The sequence below is a fragment of the Chanodichthys erythropterus genome, chromosome 18 (assembly GCF_024489055.1).
Source record: "Chanodichthys erythropterus isolate Z2021 chromosome 18, ASM2448905v1, whole genome shotgun sequence".
NCBI classification, from domain to species: Eukaryota; Metazoa; Chordata; class Actinopteri; order Cypriniformes; family Xenocyprididae; genus Chanodichthys; species Chanodichthys erythropterus.
This window is the reverse complement of record NC_090238.1, coordinates 39,600,592-39,618,598: the sequence shown is the minus strand read 5'-3', so window position 1 is coordinate 39,618,598 and position 18,007 is coordinate 39,600,592. Positions and strand designations below refer to the sequence as shown.

General features: G+C 42.0%; 2 protein-coding genes across 9 annotated transcripts in view; one reads left to right on the top strand and one right to left on the bottom strand.

Moving 5' to 3' along the window:
* Nucleotides 1-1,802, bottom strand: part of dync1h1 (dynein, cytoplasmic 1, heavy chain 1) — a 37,200-nt gene extending 35,398 nt beyond the window's left edge. For both annotated transcript variants that reach the window (XM_067366793.1, XM_067366794.1), the window contains exon 1: nt 1,415-1,802. In XM_067366793.1, coding sequence (XP_067222894.1) covers nt 1,415-1,667 — 253 coding nt within the window. In that variant the 5' untranslated portion in view covers nt 1,668-1,802. The remainder of the gene's footprint in view (nt 1-1,414) is intronic.
* Nucleotides 1,803-2,148: 346 nt separating this feature from the next.
* ppp2r5ca (protein phosphatase 2, regulatory subunit B', gamma a) overlaps nt 2,149-18,007 on the top strand; it is a 21,035-nt gene continuing 5,176 nt past the window's right edge. For 2 of the 7 annotated variants that reach the window (XM_067366800.1, XM_067366799.1), the window contains exons 1-14: nt 2,149-2,289; nt 2,520-2,582; nt 3,096-3,249; nt 8,643-8,842; nt 12,389-12,499; nt 12,696-12,788; nt 13,104-13,234; nt 13,373-13,432; nt 13,522-13,630; nt 13,750-13,803; nt 13,880-14,050; nt 15,360-15,487; nt 15,634-15,735; nt 15,813-15,885. In XM_067366800.1, coding sequence (XP_067222901.1) covers nt 2,149-2,289; nt 2,520-2,582; nt 3,096-3,249; nt 8,643-8,842; nt 12,389-12,499; nt 12,696-12,788; nt 13,104-13,234; nt 13,373-13,432; nt 13,522-13,630; nt 13,750-13,803; nt 13,880-14,050; nt 15,360-15,487; nt 15,634-15,735; nt 15,813-15,885 — 1,590 coding nt within the window. Of the gene's footprint in view, nt 2,290-2,519; nt 2,583-3,095; nt 3,250-6,009; nt 6,655-8,642; nt 8,843-12,388; nt 12,500-12,695; nt 12,789-13,103; nt 13,235-13,372; nt 13,433-13,521; nt 13,631-13,749; nt 13,804-13,879; nt 14,051-15,359; nt 15,488-15,633; nt 15,736-15,812; nt 15,886-16,055; nt 16,173-18,007 lie in introns of those variants that run through there. The other 5 variants (XM_067366798.1, XM_067366797.1, XM_067366795.1 and 2 more) reach the window with 5 other exon arrangements.

Here is an 18,007-nt window from a genome sequence, read left to right as displayed (position 1 = left end):
ACAAAAGTTCAGAATTACTTTTTAAATGACATAATTGTGTTTCTAATTCCCTAACCCATTTATTTATAAACAGTGACTATCATAAAAACGTCTTTTCAGTTGCATTCAAACATACGGTAAATATTAAAGAACAGGTTAAGTAAAAATATAATCAATATAGTGAATATATTTATCAAAACGCTCTAGTTATTTTTCTAGCTGATTATCAAGTTTATGGTCATTGAATGGCATTAAAGGCACAATATGTAATTGTTCGCCACTAGAGGTCACTCATTCAAAACAAAAGCGTAGCTTGATGAATCATGGGAGGTGTCGTCTTCACGTCTACAGAAATCATATTTATGGATGATCTAATAAAGATTTATTAACATTCCTGTAGTATGAAGCAGGGTGTGGCTTAAAGCCGCTGGAGCGTAACGAGGCCGCTGGAGCGACTGCTAATGAAAGACAAGCGCGACTTTCATTATGCCGCAGTCGCCGCTTCCGCTTCTTCCGGTCACAGCGTATGTGGGTAACGCAGCGCTGTTTATCATATTAGATACATTTGTGTGTTGAAAGTTGTTATAATGTTACTCTGTGTTAGCAATATATAACATTGTTCTAGTGTTTTTTAGATACTTTAATCCAAAAAATCGTACATATTGTGGCATTAAATGTGACGTTGCGTGACACATTGTTCTCCAGCTGTTTTACCGACGCAGTTGAAACACTGATCGATCGATTACACGAGACATGATTCATTTCAGTATCTTTCAGCATTCCTTCTGATGTTCATTCATGTTTATTTGGTGCCGTAACTAGTAGTAAAGAGGAAGAGACACAAAAACATTTATTGTGTGAATTTAGTGATAAAACTGACAGAATACGAAAGCTGAGACTGTTTAAAATCATAACTAACAAAGCTTATTGTGATTATTTTGATGGCAGGAGCTACAAATAATGCTTTTAGTGAAGTTTTGTTCGCGCATCAACTGAAAACAACTAAATGATCGATTCCTGGGGTTTAAGAATCGATACCGGTTCCTCAAAATGAGAATGTATTAAAATCGATTAATCGATATTCTCAGCTGCAGCTGGACTCAGAGCAGATGATCGTGACGTCACCGATCTGCAGTGCAGCAAACACGCCCTGAACGCGCATCGATCACTTACTGTTGACATTTTACCACAAGTTCAAGCAGTCGCTTTACATCCATGTTTCTAAAACGAACATATTAACTAAACTTTCATTTTGACATGACAGGAGCAATTCAAACAGGGCGGGGCCGCGCAAACCCTGCGATAATAATACAATAAAATATCACGAAATCGATCACAGGCTCTTTGAACCAGCACAAACATTGCAACCCTTAGCTTAATAATGCATGTGAATGATTTAACCCTTAAGATGAGAGTTTAATTGATGACTTTTAACCTTTCTGCGCGTTCCGTTCCACCAGAATCGAGTGAATCTGCGGATCTGACAGGAACTTTCTCATCTGCTCGAGCGCGCTCTTCTCCTCCAGCGCGCTCTCGAGAGACGCGGGCGCGTCGCCGCCATCTTCCAGCAGCAGCGGCACGAGCTTACGGATGTGTTTCTGCAGAACAGACGCGTCCGCCACCGTCTGCACGGCAGCAGAAACCTCCATCCCGCCGCCACCTTCCTCTCCTCCGCCGCTGTCAGACATTTCCCGACACAATGAGCCGCAGTGAACCGATGATTGAGCTGAGAGAGATCGCGCTGTATCACGGACTCTGTCACATCACCGTATGACCAGCGCCCCGCGCGTCGGCAAACTTTATTGTTTCACGGAAGTCTGTGATATGTAGTTTTTGCACCATAGGAGTGTCATGAGTGAACGTGACGCTTGAACTACATTACCCAGAAAGCCGAGAAGCGTCACACACGCCCGCGTCATCGCGATTTCTCATGTATCACACCCAATTACATGACATATGAAAGAAAAGATAATAATATAAACACTTACATAATTTAATAATGTTTTATAATAATTATTATAAGCAGATTTGCCTTAAACTTAAGGCAACAAAGTTTTATCGACTTTAAAAGCATATCGCTCACTTATTAAATGAGAGTAAACCTGAAACCTACTAAACCCGAACAATAACTGACATAAATCATAAACTAATATCTGCTCTGAACTGTAAATGGAACGGCTTCTGTCACGTGACTGGCATCTGTCAATCAGCGCTCGCGCGCGCGAGTGTGTGTTCATGTCCAGTCCTCACAGCGCGCGCTCACAGATCCTGTCACGCGTTATAATGCCGCATAAGTCAAAGAAAGACAAGGTAACACTTTATTTTTGATAAGTTTATAGATTAACTTTAGGATTTCTTGATAATATTGTAGTTAGATTAATTAAATTAACTTTTTATCTATCTATCTATCTATCTATCTATCTATCTATCTATCTATCTATCTATCTATCTATCTATCTATCTATCTATCTATCTATCTATTTAATAAGTTTGTATTCTGTTCTGTTATGAAAATGTAAATTGTTTTTGACTGTTTTTAGAGTGTGAAATCCAGCAGAAAGGGAAGTAAACAGCATGAAGATGATCAGGATGAGGTAAACGAGGTAAATATTGATTATTGGATGAAAATAATTGAAAACTTTCATATTATTTGACATTGTTTCATTCCATGTTTATAACTTAAATCTGATATTTAGCAATACACTTACTTCTTCATACTTTTCATAGTTTTCAGCCATGTCAACATTGATTTTTGTCTTGATTATGGTACAGTAGGTAGCCAAATCATAAATATATTGGATTGAAATTATTATTATTAGCTTAGTTCATTATTTAAGATGTTCTGTGCCATTGACCTAATTAATTTCAGTTGTTAATTTGCTTTCAAATACCAGGCCATTTGAATATTTGAATATCTAATATAAACTGTGAACATCATCAGACATTAATTAGCAATGATTGACATTGTTGTACACTGAGATGATGTCAAACCAAATCCAGTGCTTGAATTCAGCGTGAGTGAGTGGAGAGCGGCTGGGAATATGACACAGATCTGATGCCAGCTTCAGGAAATCAGGGTTGTAACAGGAAGCTGCTCTGCATGACTCTGGTTTCAGCAGGGTCTGAATAAGAAGATCAGTCCCAGAACGCAGCCGCTGCGAAGCAAACATCCGTCCGACCCGAGTGTGCTGAAGAAACACCGCAGACTGAGCGCCTCGTGCTTCCCCATCAGTGTCAACCGCGAGCTGGAGCCGCTGGACGCCCTCACAGGTACGTGTGTGTGTGTGTGTGTGTGTGTGAGAGGTCTACTACATCAGTGTTTTTGTCCATCCTAATCAGCAGTTCGGGCCTTAAATTAAGAATTGATGCTCCGCGTGGATCCTGGTCTTTCTCTTAATGAGCAGGATGCGCGTGATGCATAATTTAGATCTGAGCGGATGCTCATGATTGTTGACCTGCATCTCAATGACACGTTATCTTCAGGTCAGAGGTGTAAAGAGTACCTGAAAACCATACTTGAGTAAAAGTACTGATACCGAAAATTACAAGATACAAGTAACCAATTCCTATTCGACTTGAGTAAAAGTCTTAAAGTATCTGATTTTAACAGTACTTGAGTATGTTACTCATGCTGAATGTGGGATCAGAGATGCACTGAGGGACTGCCGGTGAAAATAAGAAACAATTGATTTGTAAGATGACAAATCAAGCTTATTTTCTAAAATCAAAATAAAACTGAACACCTCAATGTTGCAATAAATCAAGGTCGACACAACAACCCTCTAAACGTCTACAAAGTCTCAGATGAGCTCAAGTGCACAGAAAGGCCATAATAAACCAATATCCTGCAAAACAGTCTTGTCAATATAGCGGATAAATAAAACAATGTTAATTATAATTAAATAGTTAAAGTCTACTGTATGTGCTGGTTTGAGCCTCATCACCAGCTGCAGTCATTTCCTCATCTAATAAATCAAACACCTGCGATCAGAAACTACCTGCTAATGCTTGTTGACAAGTTTGGGGGAGTAAAGGCAAAACGCACAAGATACAGTACCTTCAGTGACCTTAGATGGCGATATCGCTTCTGTATATCAAAAACAAACTGCTGCAGAAAAAGTTAGATGTCATGAGAAATGTAATTTGTAATTGCATTGCTCATCACAATGAGTATCTCAGCCAAAAAGATACTCAAGTACAGTAACTAATTACATTTACTCAAGTACTTCTTCAGGTTCATCTACAAGACACGCTTATGTCAAAGTCATGCTTTTCTGCCTTTCAGTTACATGAAAACAGTAGAAACTTGCCCTATCATATCATGTGACTGCTTCTCATCATCATCATCATCATCATCAGGGATTTATTGATTAATAAATTATATTCTATTAGTTTTTGAGGTCTTTGCACATCAGTAGCATCTGTATAGTTTCTCAGCTGGATTTCTGTCTATAAACAGAGTCAGAATCACCTGACGGCCTTCGAAATGTAGGGCGGGGCTTGATTTTGTCTGTGGGGAATTGATTGGATGGTTGGGGTTTGCTATTGGTGGATCTCATGTGAGTGACAGGTTGCCCCGCCCTCATCATCAGAGAAGAGATGCTGCAAGAGGAAGATATTCTGATTCAAGATTACCAGAACATGAATTTAACACAATAATGATGTGCAGCGATAAATCACACTGCAATATTACATTAAAAAACAAGAATTGTCCATTTTGATTTCATAGGGACTTTAAAAAGCATTGGATCATTCGTGTCAAATCACCCCGAGGTCCACGGCTCTAATTTTTGATTTTGTTAATATTTTTTCTGTAGAAAGACAAACATAAATAGTGATGAAAGCCCAAATATTAAACATGTGGTCAAAAAACAAATATGGGTCAGTTTGTATGTGATACTTTTTTCTTTAACGTGTCGTCATGATACTGTGTATTTGAACTCTTGGTAGCTTCAGAAGCTGTTAAAATGAATAAAATCACATCATCCAAATATCCCTAAAACTGATTCAAATATAGATTCTTATAAAGACAAGTTAATGTGCCTCAACTAAACCATTTTCAGTGGATTTTTGGTACTTTAGAGGATTATTTTATGTGATTCTTTTGATAGAGAAAAACAAGATACATTTCTATTTTAAACATTATTTGTTCTTCAGATATTCCTCTTTAAAAGCAGAAAGTATCAGCTGTGTGTAAAGTGAATAACGTTTGGTTTTCCGTCACTGAAAATGGGTAAAATTCAACAAATTGAACAGAGCTGCTTTGAGATCCCAATATCTCTGGGACTGAACTATATAGAGCCTTGAAAATGAAGATTTCAAAAGAAAAGTTTATTAAGAACGAGAATCTAGAAGGATATCAACATATCTTTAATACTTTTAGAGTTTCAGGCATGACAACTTTGGAAAAGGAGTATTTATGGCACTCAGACAGGAATGTTTTATGCAATTGAGTTGATAGAAAAACACAAGATACATTTCTAGTTTCGACATTATTTGTTCTTCAGATATTCCACATTAAAATAAAATAAGTATCATCTATATGCAAAGTGACCCACATTTAGTTTTTGACCACTGAAAATATGCACAATTTACTCATGGAGCCGCATTAAGATCTCCATATCTCTGGGATTGAACCATCGAGGGCCTTTAAAATGAAGATGCCAAAAGAAAAGTTTGTTCAGAACCAGAATCTAAACGGATATTAAGATATCTTTAACACTTCTTGAGTTACAGACATGCAAACTTGAGGAAAAGAACACAAGAAGTGCTTTTCACCATGTTTGAACGGTCACTGTTGGCATATAATGAAACACAGATTGATAAAGTCAACAGATTTCACTAATAGATCTTCCAATCTCTGTGTGAAAATAAAATAATGATGCTGCCATCTTTATAAAGTCATTTTACACTCCTCTAATTTGCTGAAAATGGTCATTTTGATCCTCCTCTACAAAACAGTGATTACTCAGAAAATATTCATCTGTGATGTTTAATATTTGGGCTTTCATCACTATTTATGATTGTCTTTCTACAGGAAAAATATTAACAAAATCAAAAATTATAGCTGGGGAAGTTTCTGAAATGTGACACAGAATGACCCCATCGTGATTTCAGTGTGTATCTCATTCAGATCTTAATTTGAGATGATTGTGTAACACAGCAAACCATCATGAAGCTCGTAGGGGTTTAGTGTGATTTTGGTGTGTGCTGTGTGTGAGCGGGGCTGAATCCAGCTGTCTCAGTGTTGTGTTGAGGGTTAGCGGTGGGCAGTGTGTGTTCTCAGGATAGAGCTGTAGTCTGTCGTCCTGCCGCTGTAGAGGCTAATGAGGCGCGACGGCTATATAAGAGTGCCAGAGGGGCGTGTAAGTCCCTCCTCCTGCTCTCGCTGACCAATAGGCTTCCGCTTGCACAGCAGTGCGGTGATGTCACCGCTCTTGGCTGCAGTGGACCAATGGGCCGCCTCCTCCCCGCTGACATCACGAGCAGTCGGCTCCTCCAGCACACAGCTTCATCTTCTGCTCGGCTCTGTGGAAATGGAGGCTGCTCCGTCGCTGTAGAGCTCTGTGTTTCGGCTGGCGCGCGCGGACATGCGGCACACCTGAGGCAGGATGGTTGTAGACGCTGCGAATCCCAACGGGCCGTTCCCGCCGGCGGCTCTGATGCACTTCAGAGGTGAGTGATCGCATGACAGCGGAGGATCTGATCCGTGTGTGTCATTGAGGCGCTGCGAGACACAGAGCTTCAGTCTGAGCGTCTCCTGCCCATCCCCCGCACTCCAGCAGTGATGTCACAGGAAGTGAGGTCACGGCTTATGGAAGGGTGTTGTGTCTGTGTGTGTGTGTGTGTGTGTGTGTGTGTGTGTGTGTGCGTGTTACAGTGTATTTTTCTCATTCTGACTGGCAGATAAAAAATGTAAAAGGGTTAGACCTCTATTTGTGTGTGTGTGTGTGTGAGAGAGAGAGAGAAAGTGTGTGTGTGTGTGTGTGTCTCTGTGTGTGTGTGTGAGAGAGAAAGTGTGTGTGTTTGTGTGTGAATGAGTGAGAGAGAGAAAGTGTGTGTGTGTGTGTGTGTGTGTGAGAGAGAGAGAGAGAGAGAGAGAGAGAGAGTGTGTGTGTGTGTGTGTGTGTGAGAGAGAAAGTGTGTGTTTGTGTGTGTGAGAGAGAGTGTGTGTGTTTGTGTGTCTGTGTTTGTGTGTGTGAGAGAGTGTGTCTTTGAGTGTGTGTGTTTGTGTCTGTGTGTGTGTGTATGTGAGAGAGAGAGAGAGAGAAAGTGTGTGTGTATGTGTGTGAGAGAGAGAGAGAGAGTGTGTGTGTGTGTATTGTGTGTGTGAGAGAGAGAGAAAGTGTGTTTTTGTGTGTTTGTGTGTGTGAGAGAGAAAGTGTGTGTGTTTGTGTGTGTGTGTGTGTGTGTGTGTGTGTGTGTGAGAGAGAGAAAGTGTGTGTGTTTGTGTGTGTGAGAGAGTGTGTCTTTGAGTGTGTGTGTGTGAGAGAGAAAGTGTGTGTGTTTGTGTGTGAGTGTGTGTGTGTGTGTGTGTGTGTGTGTGTGAGAGAGAGAGAAAGTGTGTGTGTTTGTGTGTGTATGTGTGTGAGAGAGAGAGAGAGTGTGTGTGTGTGTGTGTCTGTTTGTGTGTGTCTCTGTGTCTCTGTGTCTCTGTGTCTCTGTGTGTGTGATTATTTCTGGTCACTGAGTGACTGAACTGAATCATCTTGTAGTTTGTGGATTGAAGGTTTGATGCTTCAACAGTGATTCAGTGAGTCAAATGGAGAGTGATTCTTTTCTCCACATGAATCTGTATGAACCGCAGCTGAAGTCACTTTAACAGGATCTTTTCAGTTTATTGCATCGCTCTGTAAACCGAGATGTTCCTCATAAAATAAAACAAAATAACTAGATTTAGTGACGCTTCTGAGAGTCAGAGCCGCCGAGTCGCTCAGATTCACCTGATCATTTTTGCTCGAGCGATTTTATCTATCTAAGAATCCCGAAACAATCACTGACTGTGTGTCGATCATGTTGTGAAAGAGAAGAGAAGTGTCACTGAACCACAATGCACTGGGCTTTTCCAATAGTTTTACATGAATAAAACAGTGTGTTTGTTTCTGACAGAAAGTCAATATTCTCAGTGTCAGTAAAGTGTGAATCACTGCTCCAGATCCATCAGAGTCGTTATTTACTATCACTGTTCATTCAAGAGATGCTGACGAATGCAAACGACATAAAAACACAGAGGAACGAACAAACGTCATACAGACTTGAAACAGAATGATCATTTTTACTGTTTATTGTGATAATGATGTTTTTAAAAAAATCACAAATAAATACTGATAATTCAATTATTTAATTTGATAAGTCACGTCCAGAAAACTGATCATCATGTGACGTGTCTGAGGATGATTCCTGCCGCTCAATTATACGTTTCTCTAAATATCTGAAAAGTTTGTAGATTGTTAAAATGATCCAGCATGTCATTAATGCTTGTTTTGGATCAGATGAAATCATGTGTCTGAACTCATCTCGACCTCTTCATGGAGATGTTCTGCTTGAGCATGTGACGATACTGAAATAACAACAACAACAACAGAAAGCTGTTACAGTGATGAATATGAAAGAGTTTCTGCTCACAGGATATTGTGAGTGTAAATGATCTCGTGTGGTTTCAGATGTGGCTCCGGCCGAGCAGGAGAAGCTCTTCGTGCAGAAGCTGCGTCAGTGCTGCGTTCTCTTTGATTTCCTGTCCGACCCCCTCAGTGACCTGAAATGGAAGGAGGTGAAGCGGGCGGCGCTCAGCGAGATGGTGGAGTTCATCACCCACAACCGCGGCGTCATCACCGAGCCCATTTACCCAGAGGTGGTGCACATGGTGAGTCACAGCGCTCCAGACGCCGCTTTGATCTCGGAGCGCCGGACAATGATGCTTCTGTTCCTGCGTCCCGATATAGAGCCGGCCGCGGCCGTCTTGTGCTTCACATGCTCTTCTCTGCACAGCCTTATCATGTTTGATCTGAGATGTTCTGCTTCAAATCTATAACATACAGGCGTGTTCTTTTGAACAGATCAGCCGCGTGTGGATGTCCTTCAGTCACATGATCAAAGCTGCGTGATTGGTGCCAATGCTAATAGCGTTATTGTTCTGCTAATGCGGCCGTCGATTGTTCGCCTGTCTAGAGGAGAGACGTGACGCACCTGAGGCCAGTGACTGATCTGCGCTAAATTTATATAAGAATCTTCTGCTGTCAGTGACAGCTCCTAATCTACTGTATCTTTAAACACATTTTGGGATATTACAAAAAAAAAAAAAAACACTGGATGAAATGTACATGAAAAACTTCATTTTTATGGCATGCACTGGAAACACATTTACTGAATAAATCCGTCATGTGACTTTGGCTCAGCAGAGGCTGTGATTGGATAACTGCACTAACCAGTGGACAAATCACATCGCAGCGTCTCAAATGTTGGTTTGAGTCTGTCATCAGAATGATCTGGTTTAATTCCTCCAGAAGCGTCTCACACGATTGTGTTCCCAAACACCAGCATCCGAACACAAGATCACATGACAGCGTTTACTGTGTTTTGTCTGACGCTCTGAGACAAACTCATTTACACTGCGTTCCAAATTATTATGCAAGAGACAAATCAGTAAGATTTCAGTACAATAAACATTCAGATTCTAGTTTTTCTAAGAAAATGTTTGTTTGTTTATTTATCCATGTCTTTTTAGATAACTGGTATCAATCTCAGACACAATAATTTGCCAGATCTATGGAAACCCTACTTAGAGGTTGTTCCACATTATTAAGAAAGTCACAGTTCTCATGCCATATGGGAGGAAGAAAGATCTTTCTGAAGATGAAAAGCATGAAATGGTGCAATGTTGTGCAAAAGGCATGAAAACAACTAATATTGTGTGAAACTGAATGGAGATTATCGAATTATCATAAGATTTGTGAGTGATTTAGAGCACAGCAGAACTCGGTCAGATAAAGGCTTATTAATGAAAGTTCCTGTCAAAAAGTAATTGTATTAAAAGGGCAGCTATAAAAAGCCAGTGTTGAGCAGCAAACAGGTATTTGAAGCTGCTGGTGTCTCTGGAGTCTCGAGAAGCTCTCCATGCAGGCTGGCAGTTGTGCGTTAAGATGCATTTCAGCCACTCCAAACCAAACCTCACAAAGAGAAACATTTACAGTGGGTGTAGAAATACATTTTCAAATAGTTTTATTGCTGTGGTGTTTTTTGCAGCATGGGATAGTGAATAGTTATTTGTACAATAGTGCATTGTACTATGCACTATCCTCCTTTTTATACCATAGCTGAAAATGGCCAGTTATGAACTCCACATATCTTGATGAAGTCATTTTAATACCCTCCATCTCACTTCCCAGTATTCCAGTCCAAATCATCACCCACCAGCTCCTTGCTGACGTCACAGTCTTATTGGAACGTGGAGCCATTCACCAACCATCCAGGAATCCATCCATTTAGACCATCTATTGTAGTACGGCATTATTCAGGGAATAAAACTATTTAAAAATGAGTCTTCATGTATTTCTACACCCACTGTAAATGTTTCTCTCTGTGAGGTTTGGTTTGGAGTGGCTGAAATGCATCTTAACGCACAACTGCCAGCCTGAATGAAGAGCTTCTCAAGACTCCAGAGACACCAGCAGCTTCAATGACCTGTTTGCTGCTCAACACTGGCTTTTTTATAGCTGCCCTTTTAATACAATTACTTTTTGACAGGAACTTTCATTAATAAGCCTTTATCTGACCGAGTTCTGCTGTGCTCTAAATCACTCACAAATCTTATGATAATTCGATAATCTCCATTCAGTTTCACACAATATTAGTTGTTTTCATGCCTTTTGCACAACATTGCACCATTTCATGCTTTTCATCTTCAGAAAGATCTTTCTTCCTCCCATATGGCATGAGAACTGTGACTTGCTTAATAATGTGGAACAACCTCTAAGTAGAGTTTCCATAGACCTGGCAAATTATTGTGTCTGAGATTGATACCAGTTATCTAAAAAGACATGGATAAATAAACAAACAAACATTTTCTTAGAAAAACTAAAATCTGAATGTTTATGGTACTGAAATCTTACTGATTTGTCTCTTGCATAATAATTTGGAACGCAGTGTATGATGGAGGAGAAAAGAGCCTGATTGACGAAACTCCAATTTTTATTACTGATATTTTGCACCAGGAAGTGGTGATTTTGTTCTCTTGAACATATGGGATGGAAACTGCTTTATTCTCAAATGTTTTATGCCATATTTTTATTGGATATGAATTATTCAGTGAGTACATAAACACATTCTTGCCCACAATAATGAGATATAATCAGAGCTGTCAGGATAAATTCAGCTTGACATTTAGACTTCTGTCATTCATCTTTTACGAGGAAGTCTGCTGAGGCGACGGATGTGCAGATGACTGATGTCAAACAACAAACTCGTACTTTAAAGGGTTAGTTCACCCAAAAATTAATTTCTGTCATTCCGTAAGACCTTCGTTCATCTTCAGAACACAAATTAAGATATTTTTGATGAAATCCGAGAGACTCGTCCATAGACAGCAATATAATCAACACTTTCAAGGTCCAGAAAGGAACTAAATACATCGTTAAAACAGTCATGTGACTGCAGTGGTTCAACCTTAATGTTATGAAGAGACGAGAATACTGTTTGTGCGCAAAAACAAAACAAAAATAACCACTTTATTCAACAATCTCCTTATCTTACGCAGTAACACAGTGAAGCTTCCGTGTTTACATCCGTATGCTGGCTCAGCATTGGCCAAAGCTGATCATGTGATCAGCACGATGCTCGCGTGTGATGCTGACGCAGGATCCGGCCAATAATGAGTCGAACCTGGAAGCGCTGGACGTAAACAACATATGAGAATGACACACAAGAGATTGTTGAATAAAATCGTTATTTTTGTTTTGTTTTTGCGCACAAAAAGTATTCTCGTCTCTTCATAACATTAAGGTTGAACCACTGCAGTCACATGACTGTTTTAATGATGTTTTTAGTTCCTTTCCGGACCTTAAAAGTGTTGATTATATTGCTGTCTATGGACGATTTCATCAAAAATATCTTAATTTGTGTTCTGAAGATGAACGAAGGTCTTACGGGTGTGGAACGACATGAGGGAGAGTAATTAATGACAGAAATATCATTTGTGTGTGAACTAACCCTCTCGTATCACCACTGGACAGAACCTCAGATTAAAGGCACCGTTGATGGCGTCTGGTCTGTCGCGTCTCATCTAGTGAGCTAGAGTCGTCAGGAGAAACACCTCGATTTCTCTCACGCTGACATGTGTTACGCTCATTCCTGTGAAACTGTGGCGCTCTCAGGCGTGATGCCGTGTGCTGACGGACCTGTGTTTGTGTTGCAGTTTGCCATCAACATGTTCAGGACGCTGCCGCCTTCGTCCAACCCCACGGGAGCAGAGTTTGACCCCGAGGAGGACGAACCCACTCTTGAAGCAGCGTGGCCTCATCTACAGGTGCATCATCAGTCACATGATTCTGACACCGTTCACACCATGACCCAATCAGAGCGACGCCACAAGAACCGTCGCAGCCAATCAGAGCGCGTTCGACTGTTATCGGTGGCGTCCGGTTGGTCGCGGTGTGAACGAGAGAGAGAATCTGCCCTTCTTTGACCTGTCGCTCATCACCGCATCTTTCTGTTTCTTGAAGCTGGTGTACGAGTTTTTCCTGCGGTTTTTAGAGTCGCCTGATTTTCAGCCCAATGTCGCAAAGAAGTACATTGATCAGAAATTTGTGATGCAGGTAATGATTTTTATCACTTATTTATTAATGTTTTTAATGATTTTTCAATGTTTCTGAAAGAACTGTGCTCACAAAGGCTTCATTTATTTGGTCTCTAATACAGTAAAAACAGTGAAATATTATTCCAGTGTAAATCAGCTGTTTTCTATGTAAATATATAGTAAAGTGTAATTTATTCCTGTGATCAAAGCTGGATTTTCAGCATCATTACTCCAGTCTTCAGTGTCACATGGTTATGATGACATAATCATAAATGTATCGAGCAGCAAATCAGCATATTAGAATGATTTCTGAAGGATCATGTGACAATTTCAGCTTCTAGAGTTGTTTGACAGTGAAGATCCTCGAGAAAGGGACTTCCTGAAAACCACCCTGCACCGAATATACGGAAAGTTTCTCGGGCTGCGGGCTTATATCAGAAAGCAGATCAATAACATATTTTACAGGTGAGCGATGCCTTCATGCCTCATTTGTGTTCATGAGTTCATGTATTCTCAGTTTTGCAACATGTTTAGGACGGAATCTTCTTTGTTTGACTCCGTATGTAAACATGAAACGCTCAGAATCCTTCTGTGTTTTTACAGGTTTATTTATGAGACGGAGCATCACAACGGAATAGCTGAACTACTGGAGATCCTGGGAAGGTAAAACATGAACTTGTGATGTCTGTCCCTGTGCATGCTGGGAAATCCTCTGCGTTCTGATAGCCGTGTTCCTTCCTTCTCTTTAACAGCATCATCAACGGGTTTGCTTTACCCTTGAAAGAAGAGCACAAGATTTTCCTGCTGAAGGTGCTGCTGCCGCTGCACAAGGTGAAGTCTCTGAGCGTCTATCACCCGCAGGTGAGTCCCGCCGCCGCCGCTCGTGAAAACATCACGAACTCACAAACATGTCTAGTCCGTTATCAGCTGATGCTGGCGGTTCAGTGTTGTTAATCGGCTCTCGTATCTTCTCGCTCCAGTTGGCGTATTGTGTGGTTCAGTTCCTGGAGAAGGACAGCACTCTCACGGAGCCGGTAAGATTCGCGCTCTGATCGTCTTATCTCTGAGTGTTGCGCTGTTGAGACTCGACGCTCTTCTGCTCGTGTGCAGGTGGTCATGGCTCTCCTCAAGTACTGGCCCAAGACTCACAGTCCAAAGGAGGTGATGTTCCTCAACGAGCTGGAGGAGATCCTGGACGTGATCGAGCCGTCAGAGTTCGTGAAGGTCATGGAGCCGCTCTTCCGTCAGTTAGCCAAGTGTGTGTCCAGTCCTCACTTTCAGGTGAGTCAAAAAATGAGTTCTAAGAACATTTTGCTAACGTTCAGGGCTGGGTTTCCTGAAACCTTCTTAACTCTGCGTCGTTCTTAAATTATACCTTAACTCTAATATGTGTTTCCCGAAACGCTCTTAGTTAAGTGTACCTTCTGTAAGTCATACTTTCGTAAAGTTGGTCTGGAGCACTCTTAGCTATACCTTCTCACTGTCCACAGTCAATACGAATATAACTCTGAAGCTGTAATACACCCAGTGTTCGATTAGGATTATGACAAAAGTATAAATAGCAAAGATTCGCAGCTAAATTCAAATGTGCTTTAGCGCCAATCCAGAGACAGACGAGCTCCGAGCTTGTCATGTATCACAACTATTCAGTGTTTTTAACCTAATCAGGTTTATTTTATGTTTGACATTTAAATACACATTTGAATTAAGTGGGCTACTGCATAAAAAAGACATTTGTAGTTTGTTAAATTCAAATTACACTGATGTCTACTGAAGCTGCAATAATAACCCTTTCAATTATATAATTTGACAAAGTGTTTTATTCATATCAGATACACACAATAAAGTTTACTCTATTCTTCTCCCAGTTCATTGGCTACATAATTTTATGTATTTTGGGAAAGATTTCGTAAATCCAACAGCTCTGAATTGCCGTGCAAACTCATCGCGTGACAAAACACATTCACTTCCACATATTTAACATTCGGAATATATCATAAAATTCATGATATAGTTAATGAGTTTGTGAATATTTTGAATAAAAAATGAAAAAACGATATAAACGCGATACATGTCTGTCAGATGCATGACGCGTCTTTGTAAAACTTTGTTTTAACTAACGGCGCCTTAAACTCATGCTGATGGAGGCTCCGCCCCCAGAATATAGATACATTACAATATAGATTTGGTTTGCAATTTGGATTAATTTTATAACATCTCATGTGTCCTGATAAATGCAATTTCTACTTCTGAAGTGCTTCTTTTAATAAAGAACACTGATTTCTCACATAACGCAGTGAAGCAGCCCCTGTATAGAGTGAATTATCGATTCTCAAGCCATCGATATCAACCGATTCAGCACCGCCGCCATGGACAGCACCTGGTAACGTCACACTTGAGAAGATATAGCGTAAGCAACCTCCTAAGGGACAGTTCGGGGAACACGCCTAGAAACGGTATATCCTCAGTTAAGGTCTACCTTTAGCGTGTTCGTAAGAGATAACGTTATCGGGAAACCCAGCCCGTGTCTTTTAAGAGCTGCTTTACAGCAGAATCTGAATGCGTCTCATATCTCGCTTGTTGCCATCAGGTGGCGGAGAGAGCTCTGTATTACTGGAACAACGAGTACATCATGAGTCTCATTAGTGACAACGCAGCCAGGATTTTACCCATCATGTTCCCGGCGCTTTACCGCAACTCCAAGAGCCACTGGAACAAGTAAGACCTGCGCCTGACTGAATCAAATCAACATGCTGAACAACATTTTATTGAAACGTAAAGATGCAGAGGCGTTTCTGCGAGAGTCTCGGCTCTCTCTGAATGTTGATGTTGATGAACTCTCTTCTGTGCGTTTATGACTGTAGGACCATTCACGGTTTGATCTATAACGCACTGAAGCTCTTCATGGAGATGAACCAGAAGCTGTTTGACGACTGCACACAACAGTTCAGAGCCGAGAAGAACAAGTGAGTCTGAACACAAACACAGCTGCGGTGTCATGTGATGGATTCGTGCCTGATGAAAACACTGCTTTTGCTTCCAGAGAGAAGGCCAAGCTGAAAGAACGAGAGGAGGCTTGGATGAAGATCGAGAATCTGGCCAAGTCAAACCCGCAGGTGAGCTTCTCAATCCAATCATGCATCACGTGATCTGGATGGCTGGAGCTCGTACTACTTCCTGTCAATCACGTGACCTGATTACGACACAAATTCCTACTGACATTCCATCTGCTGCTAATGGCTCTTTGACGCTGTCTGTGTTTCTGTTGCTTTCTTTTCCACTATAGTGCGTTTTGTATGTTGATCCGTCCGGACTAAACAGTCCTGTAGAAATGGAGACGGACGGTCCATTTATAGAAGATGTTGAGATCTTAAAAAAGACAGTGCAGTCCAGAGCCGTTCAGGTAATTCAGAGAACCGAGCAGAGCTTCATCATCATCATCATCCTCATGTGTGGCAGAGCCGCATTCATGGAAAAGGATTATACATGTCAAATCCTTCCGCTTAGACTCTAAATTCCCACTGAATGACAGTGTTTGTTGTTTGGGGTTGAACATCTTTTCCATATGGACACTGGAGAATCGATTCTTGTGCTTTAATCTTCCTGTCTGGTCAAGTGACTTCTATATTTAAGAAATAGTCAGCGTGTGTATATGCTGTCAAATATGTTATAAATAACAGAAGCTGCGTTCCCTTTCAGTCAGTCATGTTTGACGTTACGTCAGAACTGAACTGATGAATTGGGATCTCGTCTGAGAGCCCTATATCACCTCTGAGTGTAAACGAAATGAGCCAATGCACATTGGTGTGTGAGATTTGCATCTGGCGCTCCCCTAAATAAATGTGGAAGCGGGTGCAACGCACATTCAGCGTTTCCCTTCGGAGCCGAGTGGCTCTTCCATTCACTTCCAGAGTGAATTCAACGAGTGTCTGCGAGTGCTCTTCGGGAAAAGGCCTCTGGATTGGTGGTCGCGATCTTCTGAGCATTTCCTGCTGCCCTTAAAGAGCTTAGTGCACACTGCAGGCTGCGCTATTCCCTGCCAGCTGTGCTGCGGCCATTTCCCCAGTGCGCTTCAGCACTAAAAGAGAGATACATTTCCCTAAAAGAGAAAACATGGGTGTGATGTTGCATCTTTTTAAAGATGTGCGATTCTGGATGCGGTCGATACCTGGCGCCGGATGACAGTCACGATTGTCGCCTCACGTGTCTGGGCGTCGAGTACATTGAGGTAGATGAGTATGTACCCACTGCAGGAAGATGTCCATCACAGTGTTGCGGTCGAGACTCCAATACCTCAAACGAGGTGGAGTCCCCTTACCTATGCCCTGATCTAGTTCTTCTGGGCCTCAGAAGAGGGTTTCTTTGGTGAATAGCCAGGGTGACCGTGAGGGATAACCCTCTCCGTCGGCTCCCCACTGCTCTAGCACACTGCAAGCTGTGGAGCTTCCAGATGGAGGCGCTGGTTCTTCTCACGGGGACCAGCAGTTTCGTTCGGGGCTCCTCCGGATGATCAGATGTCAGAGGGTGAGTTGGAGTCCTCCAGGGATGAAGACTCGGCTGCGTTGCCAACTTCTGGGAGAGTAGCGTTGCCCGAGCCTGACCCAGAACTGACAACGATGCTTTTCCAGGCCGCCGAGAGAGTCAGGCTCGAGTGGAGGCCTCCACCGTGTCCCTCAAGGTGGGACAATCGGTATCTCGGGGTGGCCTGTGCTGGTTCTCAGCGCACCAGTGCCATTCTTTCCGGGAGGACGTTACTAGATCATGGACTGCACCTTTTTCTGTCCGAAACCAGTATGGTACCTCCTCCCCCCTCACTACCCTTGATGGTGGGATGGCCAAGAGGCCTGATGGAGCATTAGGTTGCAACGCAGCTGTCCAAAGAGCGTTGCTGCCTGGAGGGCTAACCCACGTCTCCAATCCAAGGCCTGTAAGTTCTCGTCGGTCCTGTCACAGCTAAGGCTTACAGAGCAGCTGGACAGGCTTTCTCCACCTTGCACCCCATGGCTCTCCTGCAAGTTTACCAAGCCAAGGCACTTAAAGAGCTGCACAAGTGAAGTTCTGATGCAGGAGCTGCGCACAGCGATGGACCTCGCCTTGCGTGCGACAAAAGTCTGTACACTCCTTCAGTCAGACGATGTCCACCTTGGTGGTCCAGGATCTCGGGATGCGGCCGATGCCAGGCCTAACACTCATTAGTACGCCCGTTGCTTGACCCCGGTGCTAGGCTAGGTGCCATAT